The sequence below is a fragment of the Myxine glutinosa genome, chromosome 3 (genome assembly GCF_964187855.1).
Source record: "Myxine glutinosa chromosome 3, kmMyxGlut1.1, whole genome shotgun sequence".
NCBI classification, from domain to species: domain Eukaryota; kingdom Metazoa; phylum Chordata; class Myxini; order Myxiniformes; family Myxinidae; genus Myxine; species Myxine glutinosa.
Genome location: NC_136263.1, coordinates 214,940,303 through 214,952,496, shown reverse-complemented (window position 1 = coordinate 214,952,496; position 12,194 = coordinate 214,940,303). Strand labels below are relative to the sequence as shown.

The 12,194-nt window shown below is 44.1% G+C and overlaps 1 protein-coding gene across 1 annotated transcript in view; it reads right to left on the bottom strand.

Moving 5' to 3' along the window:
* LOC137422874 (ephrin type-A receptor 5) overlaps positions 1–12,194 on the bottom strand; it is a 224,919-nt gene that overhangs the window by 71,129 nt on the left and 141,596 nt on the right. The window contains exons 8-9 of the mRNA XM_068109498.2: positions 8,246–8,399; positions 1,104–1,206 (exon numbers count right to left, since the gene is read on the bottom strand). Of these exons, the coding sequence (XP_067965599.2) occupies positions 1,104–1,206; positions 8,246–8,399 (257 nt within the window). The remainder of the gene's footprint in view (positions 1–1,103; positions 1,207–8,245; positions 8,400–12,194) is intronic.

Below are 12,194 nucleotides of genomic sequence, written 5' to 3'. Positions count from 1 at the left end.
ACTGAGGACACCATGACACTGAGGACACCATGACACTGAGGGCATCATCACACTGAGGGCACCATCACACTGAGGGCACCATCACACTGAGGACACCATCACACTGAGGACACCATCGCACTGGGGACACCATGACACTGAGGGCACCATCGCATTGAGGACACCATGACACTGAGGGCACCATGACACTGAGGCCACCATCACACTGAGGGTACCATCGCACTGAGGACACCATGACACTGAGGGCACCATCGCACTGAGGCCACCATGACACTGAGGGCACCATCGCACTGAGGGCACCATGACACTGAGGGCACCATGACACTGAGGGCACCATGACACTGAGGGCACCATGACACTGAGGGCACAATCACACTGAAGACACCATCACACTGAGGCCACCATCACACTGAGGGCACCATGACACTGAGGAAACCATAGTTTAGGGTGTGTCTTGTCTCCCGTTACGGGGGAATTGCACGACTGTGGGGTGTCAGATTCTATCACTTATGCCATGTCATGTCAGTTATGATTATGTCAGTTATGATTATGTCAGTTATGATTATGTCAGTTACATAATTTTTGAACGGCCTCATATTGTGGTGAAACAATCGGTGATCATGTGACGAATCAGCTCATTCCGATAAAACTGTGGCGGAGGGTGACATGTATGAGAGGTGTCCAGTTAATGTTTTAAGATTGCTTTAAATGCGCTTTTCCCCATCGTCCCATTACCGGGTTTTAAAAGCCAATTCACTCGCATTTAATGGAGGTCCCGTGCCCCGAATGACCTCACCGAGGAGGTGAAAGTGGACAGAGGAGGTGGGAATATATATATATACATTTGTGTCGCAGGTTGTGAGCAACCACAGTGTGGTTATTCTTGTTATCATTGGAAAAAATAATGAAGCATTCCAAGCTTTATGCGTTAGGACTTCAGTGGGCTTTACTGGGCCCAATATAGGCCTTCGCAAGTATGGCCACAAGTGGCAACCAGGTCCCGTCTTCCCACACTAAACATCGACACTTTAGGCCTCATCTGTTCTCGTGTGGCAAAACAAGGCCTTCCCACACCCAGCTCATTTTACCACACCAGGTCTTACCTTCGGCTTAAAATGAAACAGCCAATGAAGAGTACGATGGAGATGGTTATGATGGCGACGCAAACACCCACGACGGATACAGGGCTCAGTTCGGCATCAGATGCTGAAGAAACACAGTTTGTATTCACTGTTAACGCTGTAAACAAGTCTACGACAGAAAGTTATAAAACAACCTTTGAAGCCACAAGACCCGATCACGCCATGAACGAGGCAGTCCTACCCAAAAATGACGGATCAACATCATTATATTTCACTCAGATATTAAAATCTATACTTATGTGTGACATTATAAGCACAGCAATACACGAGCGGGGGGAGCGGCGTCCGCAGTAAAAGGTCTAGTCGGCAGGTAGAGGGAAGGTGATGGCCTGCATTTACAGGCCTAGCAATTTGAGGCTCACACGGCTGGAGCAGAATTACATTCAGCATGATCTGTGTTGTTCAGACACACAAGGTGGAGTGCTTTGGGGATTATAGTTAATAATGTCTCACAATCCTGTCATGTATCTCACACAGTGCACTGCATTTACTCTTGGAGAAATATTCATTTACTAACTTTGTGATCAATGTGCACCGAGTTCAAAAAGCATCGTTTATACAAAGGGGTGGTCAAAAAAAGAGGAAGAAGAAGAGGAAGAAATAAGGAACGAACTGAACAATGAATCACATAAGTAAATAAAAGTTTCCTTTTATGACATGAAAGGTTTCTACTTACAAAAGTGATGCTTATGACTACCTGACGTTCCGAATCCTGCACAGAACCTGAAACGTTAAAAAATCTGAACCAATTAATCACAAATGGGACGATGTGGTGTACAATTGGGAGGATGCATTGGGAGGATTTATTTGGCAGGCCATGGTACTGGCTGGCCATGGTGAGTATACCTTTAAACACTCGTGTTCCTCGAGTGATGGTAGTTGGTGGTATGTGAGAATGTGAGTATACCTTTAAACACTCGTGTTCCTCGAGTGATGGTAGTTGGTGGTATGTGAGAATGTGAGTATACCTTTAAACACTCGTGTTCCTCGAGTGATGGTAGTTGGTGGTATGTGAGAATGTGAGTATACCTTTAAACACTCGTGTTCCTCGAGTGATGGTAGTTGGTGGTATGTGAGAATGTGAGTATACCTTTAAACACTCATGTTCCTCGAGTGATGGTAGTTGGTGGTATGTGAGAATGTGAGTATACCTTTAAACACTCGTGTTCCTCGAGTGATGGTAGTTAGTGGTATGTGAGAATGTGAGTATACCTTTAAACACTCGTGTTCCTCGAGTGATGGTAGTTGGTGGTATGTGAGAATGTGAGTATACCTTTAAACACTCATGTTCCGCAAGTGATGGTAGTTGGTGGTATGTGAGAACGTGAGTATACCTTTAAACACTCATGTTCCGCAAGTGATGGTAGTTGGTGGTATGTGAGAATGTGAGTATACCTTTAAACACTCGTGTTCCTCGAGTGATTGTAGTTGGTGGTATGTGAGAATGTGAGTATACCTTTAAACACTCGTGTTCCTCGAGTGATGGTAGTTGGTGGTATGTGAGAATGTGAGTATACCTTTAAACACTCATGTTCCTCGAGTGATGGTAGTTGGTGGTATGTGAGAATGTGAGTATACCTTTAAACACTCGTGTTCCTCGAGTGATGGTAGTTAGTGGTATGTGAGAATGTGAGTATACCTTTAAACATTCATGTTCCTCGAGTGATGGTAGTTGGTGGTATGTGAGAATGTGAGTATACCTTTAAACACTCGTGTTCCTCGAGTGATGGTAGTTGGTGGTATGTGAGAAGGTGAGTATACCTTTAAACACTCATGTTCCGCAAGTGATGGTAGTTGGTGGTATGTGAGAATGTGAGTATACTTTTAAACACTCGTGTTCCTCGAGTGATGGTAGTTGGTGGTATGTGAGAATGTGAGTATACCTTTAAACACTCATGTTCCTCGAGTGATGGTAGTTGGTGGTATGTGAGAAGGTGAGTATACCTTTAAACACTCGTGTTCCTCGAGTGATTGTAGTTGGTGGTATGTGAGAAGGTGAGTATACCTTTAAACACTCGTGTTCCTCGAGTGATTGTAGTTGGTGGTATGTGAGAATGTGACTATACTTTTAAACACTCGTGTTCCTCGAGTGATGGTAGTTGGTGGTATGTGAGAATGTGAGTATACCTTTAAACACTCGTGTTCCTCGAGTGATGGTAGTTGGTGGTATGTGAGAATGTGAGTATACCTTTAAACACTCGTGTTCCTCGAGTGATGGTAGTTGGTGGTATGTGAGTATACCTTTAAACACTCATGTTCCTCGAGTGATGGTAGTTAGTGGTATGTGAGAAGGTGAGTATACCTTTAAACACTCATGTTCCTCGAGTGATTGTAATTGGTGGTATGTGAGAATGTGACTATACTTTTAAACACTCGTGTTCCTCGAGTGATGGTAGTTGGTGGTATGTGAGAATGTGAGTATACCTTTAAACACTCGTGTTCCTCGAGTGATGGTAGTTGGTGGTATGTGAGAATGTGAGTATACCTTTAAACACTCGTGTTCCTCGAGTGATGGTAGTTGGTGGTATGTGAGAATGTGAGTATACCTTTAAACACTCATGTTCCTCGAGTGATGGTAGTTGGTGGTATGTGAGAAGGTGAGTATATCTTTAAACACTCATGTTCCGCAAGTGATGGTGGTTGGTGGTATGTGAGAATGTGAGTATACTTTTAAACACTCGTGTTCCTCGAGTGATGGTAGTTGGTGGTATGTGAGAATGTGAGTATACCTTTAAACACTCGTGTTCCTCGAGTGATGGTAGTTGGTGTTATGTGAGAATTGTGAGTATACTTTTAAACACTCGTGTTCCTCGAGTGATGGTAGTTGGTGGTATGTGAGAATGTGAGTATACCTTTAAACACTCGTGTTCCTCGAGTGATGGTAGTTGGTGGTATGTGAGAATGTGAGAATGTGAGTATACCTTTAAACACTCATGTTCCTCGAGTGATGGTAGTTGGTGGTATGTGAGAAGGTGAGTATATCTTTAAACACTCATGTTCCGCAAGTGATGGTGGTTGGTGGTATATGAGAATGTGAGTATACTTTTAAACACTCGTGTTCCTCGAGTGATGGTAGTTGGTGGTATGTGAGAATGTGAGTATACCTTTAAACACTCGTGTTCCTCGAGTGATGGTAGTTGGTGGTATGTGAGAATGTGAGTATACCTTTAAACACTCGTGTTCCTCGAGTGATGGTAGTTGGTGGTATGTGAGAATGTGAGTATACTTTTAAACACTCATGTTCCTGGAGTGATGGTAGTTGGTGGTATGTGAGAATGTGAGTATACTTTTAAACACTCATGTTCCGCAAGTGATGGTAGTTGGTGGTATGTGAGAATGTGAGTATTCCTTTAAACACTCATGTTCCTCGAGTGATGGTAGTTGGTGGTATGTGAGAATGTGAGTATACCTTTAAACACTCGTGTTCCTCGAGTGATGGTAATTGGTGGTATGTGAGAATGTGAGTATACCTTTAAACACTCATGTTCCGCAAGTGATCGTAGTTGGTGGTATGTGAGAATGTGAGTATACCTTTAAACACATGTTCCGCAAGTGATGGCAGTTGGTGGTATGTGAGAATGTGAGTATACCTTTAAACACTCATGTTCCTTGAGTGATGGTAGTTGGTGGTATGTGAGAATGTGAGTATACCTTTAAACACTCGTGTTCCTCGAGTGATGGTAATTGGTGGTATGTGAGAATGTGAGTATACCTTTAAACACTCATGTTCCTTGAGTGATGGTAGTTGGTGGTATGTGAGAATGTGAGTATACCTTTAAACACTCGTGTTCCTCGAGTGATGGTAGTTGGTGGTATGTGAGAATGTGAGAATGTGAGTATACTTTTAAACACTCATGTTCCTGGAGTGATGGTAGTTGGTGGTATGTGAGAATGTGAGTATACCTTTAAACACTCATGTTCCGCAAGTGATGGTAGTTGGTGGTATGTGAGAATGTGAGTATACCTTTAAACACTCATGTTCCTCGAGTGATGGTAGTTGGTGGTATGTGAGAATGTGAGTATACCTTTAAACACTCGTGTTCCTCGAGTGATGGTAATTGGTGGTATGTGAGAATGTGAGTATACCTTTAAACACTCATGTTCCGCAAGTGATCGTAGTTGGTGGTATGTGAGAATGTGAGTATACCTTTAAACACTCATGTTCCGCAAGTGATGGTAGTTGGTGGTATGTGAGAATGTGAGTATACCTTTAAACACTCATGTTCCTTGAGTGATGGTAGTTGGTGGTATGTGAGAATGTGAGTAAACGTTTAAACACTCATGTTCCTCGAGCGATGGTATCTGATGGTATGTGAGAATGTGAGTATACCTTCAAACACTCATGTTCCTCGAGTGATGGTAGTTGGTGGTATGTGAGAATGTGAGTATACGTTTAAACACTCGTGTTCCTCGAGTGATGGTAGTTGGTGGTATGTGAGAATGTGAGTATACCTTTAAACACTCGTGTTCCTCGAGTGATGGTAGTTAGTGGTATGTGAGAATGTGAGTATACTTTTAAACACTCATGTTCCGCAAGTGATGGTAGTTGGTGGTATGTGAGAATGTGAGTATACCTTTAAAGACTCATGTTCCGCAAGTGATGGTAGTTGGTGGTATGTGAGAATGTGAGTATACCTTTAAACACTCATGTTCCGCAAGTGATGGTAGTTGGTGGTATGTGAGAATGTGAGTATACCTTTAAACACTCATGTTCCTCGAGTGATGGTAGTTGGTGGTATGTGAGAATGTGAGTATACCTTTAAACACACAACTACCTGAAAGAGGGATTACAGATCGTTCAAACTGTCTCCAATTTACCATTCCAAGCACACAGGTGGAGCTGTGGAATCATAAAGGTCATGATCACACCAGAGAATCACCAGGTGTTTAAAATACTAGGGCATGCCCGTACTATATCTATATCTAAAATTATATCCCCCCCTCTTTTTACATGAAATGGTTTGGTTCATGAAATGTTTTGGTCCATTCGCAACGCCAAAGCGAACGGCGAACGCTTTACATGAAATGGTTTGGTGCATGAAATGTTTTGGTCCATTCGCAACGCCAAAGCGAACGGCGAACGGCTTGCGAGTACAGTGACAATCCCCCCGGGGTTTTTATTAGTTTTAAAACATAGTTTAACGCCAACATAGCGCCAACATAGTTTGCAAACGTGAAATAAATGAATACGCTCTCAAATGTGCCATCCGAGGCAGAGTGTGTCCGCCACGTTCGGCACACGCGATAGCTCGCTGCTCTCTGATTGGTTGAATCGTTTTTTGGACATAGCTCGGTAAGTAATTGTCCGATTAATATGAAAGCTTGAAAAGGCACATCCTCGGGTCCCCAGCAATATACCTGGCAAGTTTAAAGTATATCGGACCCGTGGTTGTCGAGAAACAGCGGTCACAGACAAACAAACGTACAAACAAACACACAGAGATTACTGGAATTATAGATAGACTAGGGCATGCCCGTACTATATATAAGCTAGGACGTGCCCGTACGTGGGTGCCCGTTCCTTGCCAAAAAAAAAAAAAAAAAAAATTTGTGTAGGGGTGTGTGTGTGTAAACATCCTAGGGCGTGCCCGTACGTGGGTGCAAAAAAACATGCGTGCAAACAACAACAACAAAAAAAAACTTTGAAACCACGTGGCAGTAACGACCACAGAACCCCCCCCCCCCCTCTATTTACATGAATGGTTTGGTCCATTCGCAACGACCACAGAACCCCCCCCCCTCTATTTACATGCAATGGTTTGGTCCAAAGCGAACGGTTTGGTCCATTCGATGTGATTCGATGATTCGATGTGAATGGTTTGGTCCATTCGCAACGACCACAGAACCCCCCCCCCCCCTCTATTTACATGAATGGTTTGGTCCATTCGCAAAGCCAAAGCGAACGACCACAGAACCCCCCCCTCTATTTACATGAATGGTTTGGTCCATTCGCAAAGCCAAAGCGAACGACCACAGAACCCCCCCCCCCCCCCCCCCTCTATTTACATGAATGGTTTGGTCCATTCGCAACGCCAAAGCGAACGGCGAACGGCTAAATCGCCATAGCTCGGTAAGTACTTGTCCGATTAATTTCAAACCTTGAAAAGGCACATCCTCGGGTCCCCAGCAATATACCTGGCAAGTTTCAAGTATATCGGACCGGTAGTTGTCGAGAAACAGCGGTCACAGACAAACAAACAAACGTACAAACAAACAGAGATTACTGGAATTATAGATAGAAGAAGAAGACGAAGAACAAGAGATGGATAACAAAATGGGAATGTTGAGTCACCAGAGTTGTGCAAAGGTGAGATACAGGTATTCATGTGGCCTCATGTTGTGCAATATAAATGCAGGTAATTGGAGATGTTGACAACGGCCATGAAAAGAATACCTGAGCGTGTTTTGCGAGTACGGGGGAAATTAATCTTGGTTATCAACACAAATCAACCTACGATATGTACCTGCAATACCTGACTGCTCGCTATTCCGTTTCACTGTGCAATGCGGAAACGTTCTTCCCCATTAACACAAAATGTTTTCCACCAAAACATGCAAATGAGATCTTAATGGAAACAAAGCGGACACGTGACCATTCTGAAAGGTAGGTTCACCCAATAAATGGCAATTAGGTTTGTATTTGTGGTCGAGGGATTGGACAGGTACTGTCAGGTGATTCCACAGGCAGGACACAAGGTGCTTGGAGGGGGAGGGAAGAAAATTGAGAGAAGGTCTCTGAGAATTGAGGAAAGGGTGGAAAGGAAGAGTCGGAGAGTTGAGAATAAAGAGGGGGAGTAAGAAAAGAAGATTGAGAGGACACCTGCAGAAAAAGGGAATTCATGGGACAGGTAGGAGGAGGGGGTTGGGGCATGTGGAAGTGGAGGTGCAGGTGGGGTGACTATTACTGCACACGTTTATATTGTGCAAATGCCTTTCAAAAACTCCTCTCTCCTTGGTTTTCCCCTGAATATTCCATCTTTCCAATGGAAATCCAAGCAGAACAACAAAGTGTGTTTTGTTAATCTTTTATTCTTCTTTTGAGGTGAAGAGTAAAGAAGAGAAAGAACAAAGAACGACTTTAAAAACGATTGAAAGCAGCTCACCTGATAATGTGCTGAACTCAACTTTATGGCTGTAAGGTCCACTCCCAGCCGTAGTGCGTGCCCGCACCTGGAAAAGGTAGGCCGAGCCTGGGTGCAGCCCAGGTACAGCGACGCGGGCGGCTCGTGAGCGGACCACGCTTTCGTTCCCGCTCACCTGTGGAGGGAGACGCCATGAGTGAGGGGAACGAGGGGACTCGGATTAGCACGAAAGGGGGTCTGGCGATGTTATTCCATAATGGCGGACTCCAGATGGAGGTTAAAGCATCTTTGAACAACAAATTGAATTAAGAAAACCATGTTTCAGGTATGCCGACCTGCCGTGGGGAGAAATGAGAGGCTACCTGATGTTTCGAGACAAAGACAAAGACAGTTCGAGGTGTTAACTCCTGAAAGCTCAGGTTGTCCTTGCTTCCCATGGCGGTTAGTTTACTTCCATTGAAATTCCATTCATTTAATCCATTGTTCTACCTGCCTGCTGATACAGAGTGACACACCTTGAGTTATTGAGGACAAGTTCTTCACTCAAGCATGTTTCGACTGGATTGACTATCTGGACCTGGAATGTGAATCAAACAGAGGTTTCCTTGAATCACAGTCTGGTCAAACAAGTGGAACATGTCTTTCAATCCTGACAAATCTCACACTTTTACGATGTCTCTCCGAAAAGGTCGACTGGACAACCCTCCCATCTACTTTCTCAACAATCCTCTTCAAGAAGTTGTTTGTTTCAAACAGAGGAAGTTAAAAAGCCGCAGCGGGATGTGCGGGGAGGCCGCATAAGACAATTTTAGCTTTTCTACGAGCCTCGACCTAGTATACCTCGACCTAGTATACACCTAGTATACCTAGTATATCTAGTATACCTCGTATACCTCGGGCGGAGGAAGTTGTTTCATTTAAGCTAAATGAGTTGACCTTGAGGTTAACCTTTTTTGCATTTTATTTTCTGCAGGGATATTTATAGTATAATTTTCCTTTGCTGGATACCATTTCATGATCGTTGAGTAGGAATGGCCACGTTTTGTTTTGAATCGCTGCAAATAGTATGTTTGCTTTGGCTGGACAGTGACTTTCTTTTAATCCTTTTAAACTGCCGAAATCTCGGCTCTCTGCTCACCTTCACTCTTTCATTCCTCTCTTCTCCCGCCTCTGGAACAAACTCCCTCACTCCCTTCAATCCCACTCCTCCCTCCAGGTCTTTAAAACAGCTGTTCCCCACCAACTCTTATCTTCCCCCATCCAAAACCTTGATCTTTTCTACCCACCCCCGCTAATTCACCCCAGATCCACCTTGTTTAAAATTCCAACTTCTTTCCTGGAAGTCCTTGCAGTGTCCATATGTTTTATACCTCTCCAACCCCCCCCCCCCCCCCTTCCCTTGCCTCCCCCCCAAAGCCCTCTCCCTCCCACAGATCTCTCGATGTCTCCATGTCTCTCAGTCCCTGCTCTCAAATGTTGTGTTTGTGTCCTTCACCCTCTCTCCCCATCTTGTCTACCGCTCCCGATGTTACATGTTTTATGTGTCGGTTTGTCTTTCTGTGTGATTAATGTTCGCTCTTTCACGAGCCTCCATCTTGTACACAAAAAAAAAAAAAAAAAAAAAAAAATTCTGTCACTCAAGCTTTTGGGTCTCACTATCTGCCATGATCTTTCCTGGAAAAACCACATTTCCAAGCTGGCCTCCAAGGCCAGTTTCCGACTGGGCATCCTCCGTCGTGCGAAGTCCTTTCTTGGCACACCTGAGCTCCTCACCACATACAAGGCTTTCATCCGCAGCTCAATGGAATACTGCTCTCTCCTTTGGGCTGGTGCTCCTGCCTCACACTGAGCTCGTCTTCACTCTGTTGAAACCAAAGCTTTCAGAATCATTGGAATCTCCTGCGATGAAGCTAACTCCAGGGTCTTTCACTCACTCACTGCAGGCAGGTAGGTGGTCTTTCTGTCTTCTACCGACTCCTCTCCGGCCTTGCTCCCCCAGCTCTCTCTGTGCTCTGTCCCCCAAATATTCCTACAGGTCGCACAAGATCTGCCAGCAACCCTGTTATGGTTAAACTGCCAAAATCTAGGCTCTCTGCTCACCTTTACTCTTTCATTCCTCTTTTCTCCCACCTCTGGAACAAACTCCCTGACTCTCTTCAATCCCACTCCTCCCTCCAGGTCTTTAAAACAGCTGTTCACCACCATCTCTTATCTTCCCCCACCCAAACACTGGATATTTTCTACCCCCGCTAATACACCCCAGATACACCCCTTTCAATCTCCATCTTCATTCCTGAAATTCCCTGTAGTGTCCATCTTGTTTATCCGGTGTGCCTCACCCAGTCCTCTCCCTTCCATAAATCTCCCGATGTCCCTGTTCTCCACTGTTGTTGTGTTTCCCCATCTCTCCTCCTCCTCTTGTCTCCCGCTCCCTTGATTACAGTAACGTGAAAAAGTAAGTACACCCCATGTAAAGTTTTGACTTTTTCAACATATTTCAACATACAGCTATTTGATCTTCATTTCAACAATATTGATAGATAAAGGTGATATAACATAACAAATATCATGAAACATTTACATTTTGTAGTCCATTGTATAACTTAAATAAACATAAATGGAAATTTTGCATCTGGAAAAAGTAAGTACACCCTTGGCTCTAATAGGTGGTATTGCCCCCTTTGGCAGAAACAACCTCAAGTAGGTGTTTCTCATAACTGTCTACCAGTCTCTGATATCGACTGGGAGAAATTTTTTCCCCTCTCCTCCATGCAGAATTCTTTCAGCTGTGCGATGTTTGAGGGGTTTCTTGCATTCACAGCTCGTTTCAAATCCCCCCACAACATCTCGATGGGATTTAGATCCGGGCTTTGACTTGGCCATTCCAGAACCCTCCATTTCTTTCTTTTCAGCCATTCCTTGGTGGATTTACTGGTATGTTTAGGGTCATTGTCATGTTGCAAGGTCCACCTTCGGTTGAGCTTCAACTTTCCGACAGTTGGCCTCACATTATCCTCAAGCACCCTCTGGTACAATGAAGAATTCATAGTGGATTATATGATGGTGAGCTGCCCAGGCCCAGATGCAGCAAAGCTGCCCCAAACCATAATATTTCCACCACCATGCTTTACAGTTGGTATCAGGTTCTTGTGGTCAAATGCTGTCTTTGGTTTTCGCCAAACATGTCTTCTGGTACTGTGGCCAAATAGCTCTACCTTTGACTCATCTGTCCAGAGCACTTTGTTCCAGAAGTGCTGGTCTTTGCCCAGGTGTTCATTGGCAAACTTTAATCTTGCCCTGATGTTCTTTCTGGATAGCAAAGGTTTCCTCCTGGCACACCTCCCATGTAGATCAAATTTGTGCAGCCTCTTTCTAATGGTTGACTCGTGCACTTTGACATCAACAGTGGCAGGAGGTACCTGAAGGTCCCGTGAAGACATTCTGGGATACTTAGAGACTTCTTTCAGCATCTTACAGTCTGCTCTCTGGCGGAATTTGCTGGGGCGGCCCGGCCTGAACAAGTTGGCAGTTGTTTGGAATCTTCTCCACTTGTAGATGATCTTCCGGACAGTGGAATGATTGATTTCAAATTGTTTGGAGATCTTTTTAAATCCCTCCCCAGACTCGTAGGCATCTATAACCTCCTTTCTGAAGTCCTCAGAGAGCTCTTTTGATATCGGCATGGTGACGCCGCACACTTCAACAACAAAGAGCAAACCAAACGAAATGTCTGAGGTTTAAATAAGAAAGGTTCCTCCAAGATCCTCTCTAACGATGTTCTAATCATTTGCACCTGAGCTGGTGCACCTGATTCTAACTTTAGGTATTTGAAGTAGTGATAAATGTAGGGGTGTACTTACTTTTTCCAGATGCGAAATTTGCATTTATGTTTATTTAAATTATACAATGGACTTCAAAATGTAAATGTTTCATGATATTTGTTATCTTATATCACCTTTATCTGTCAATA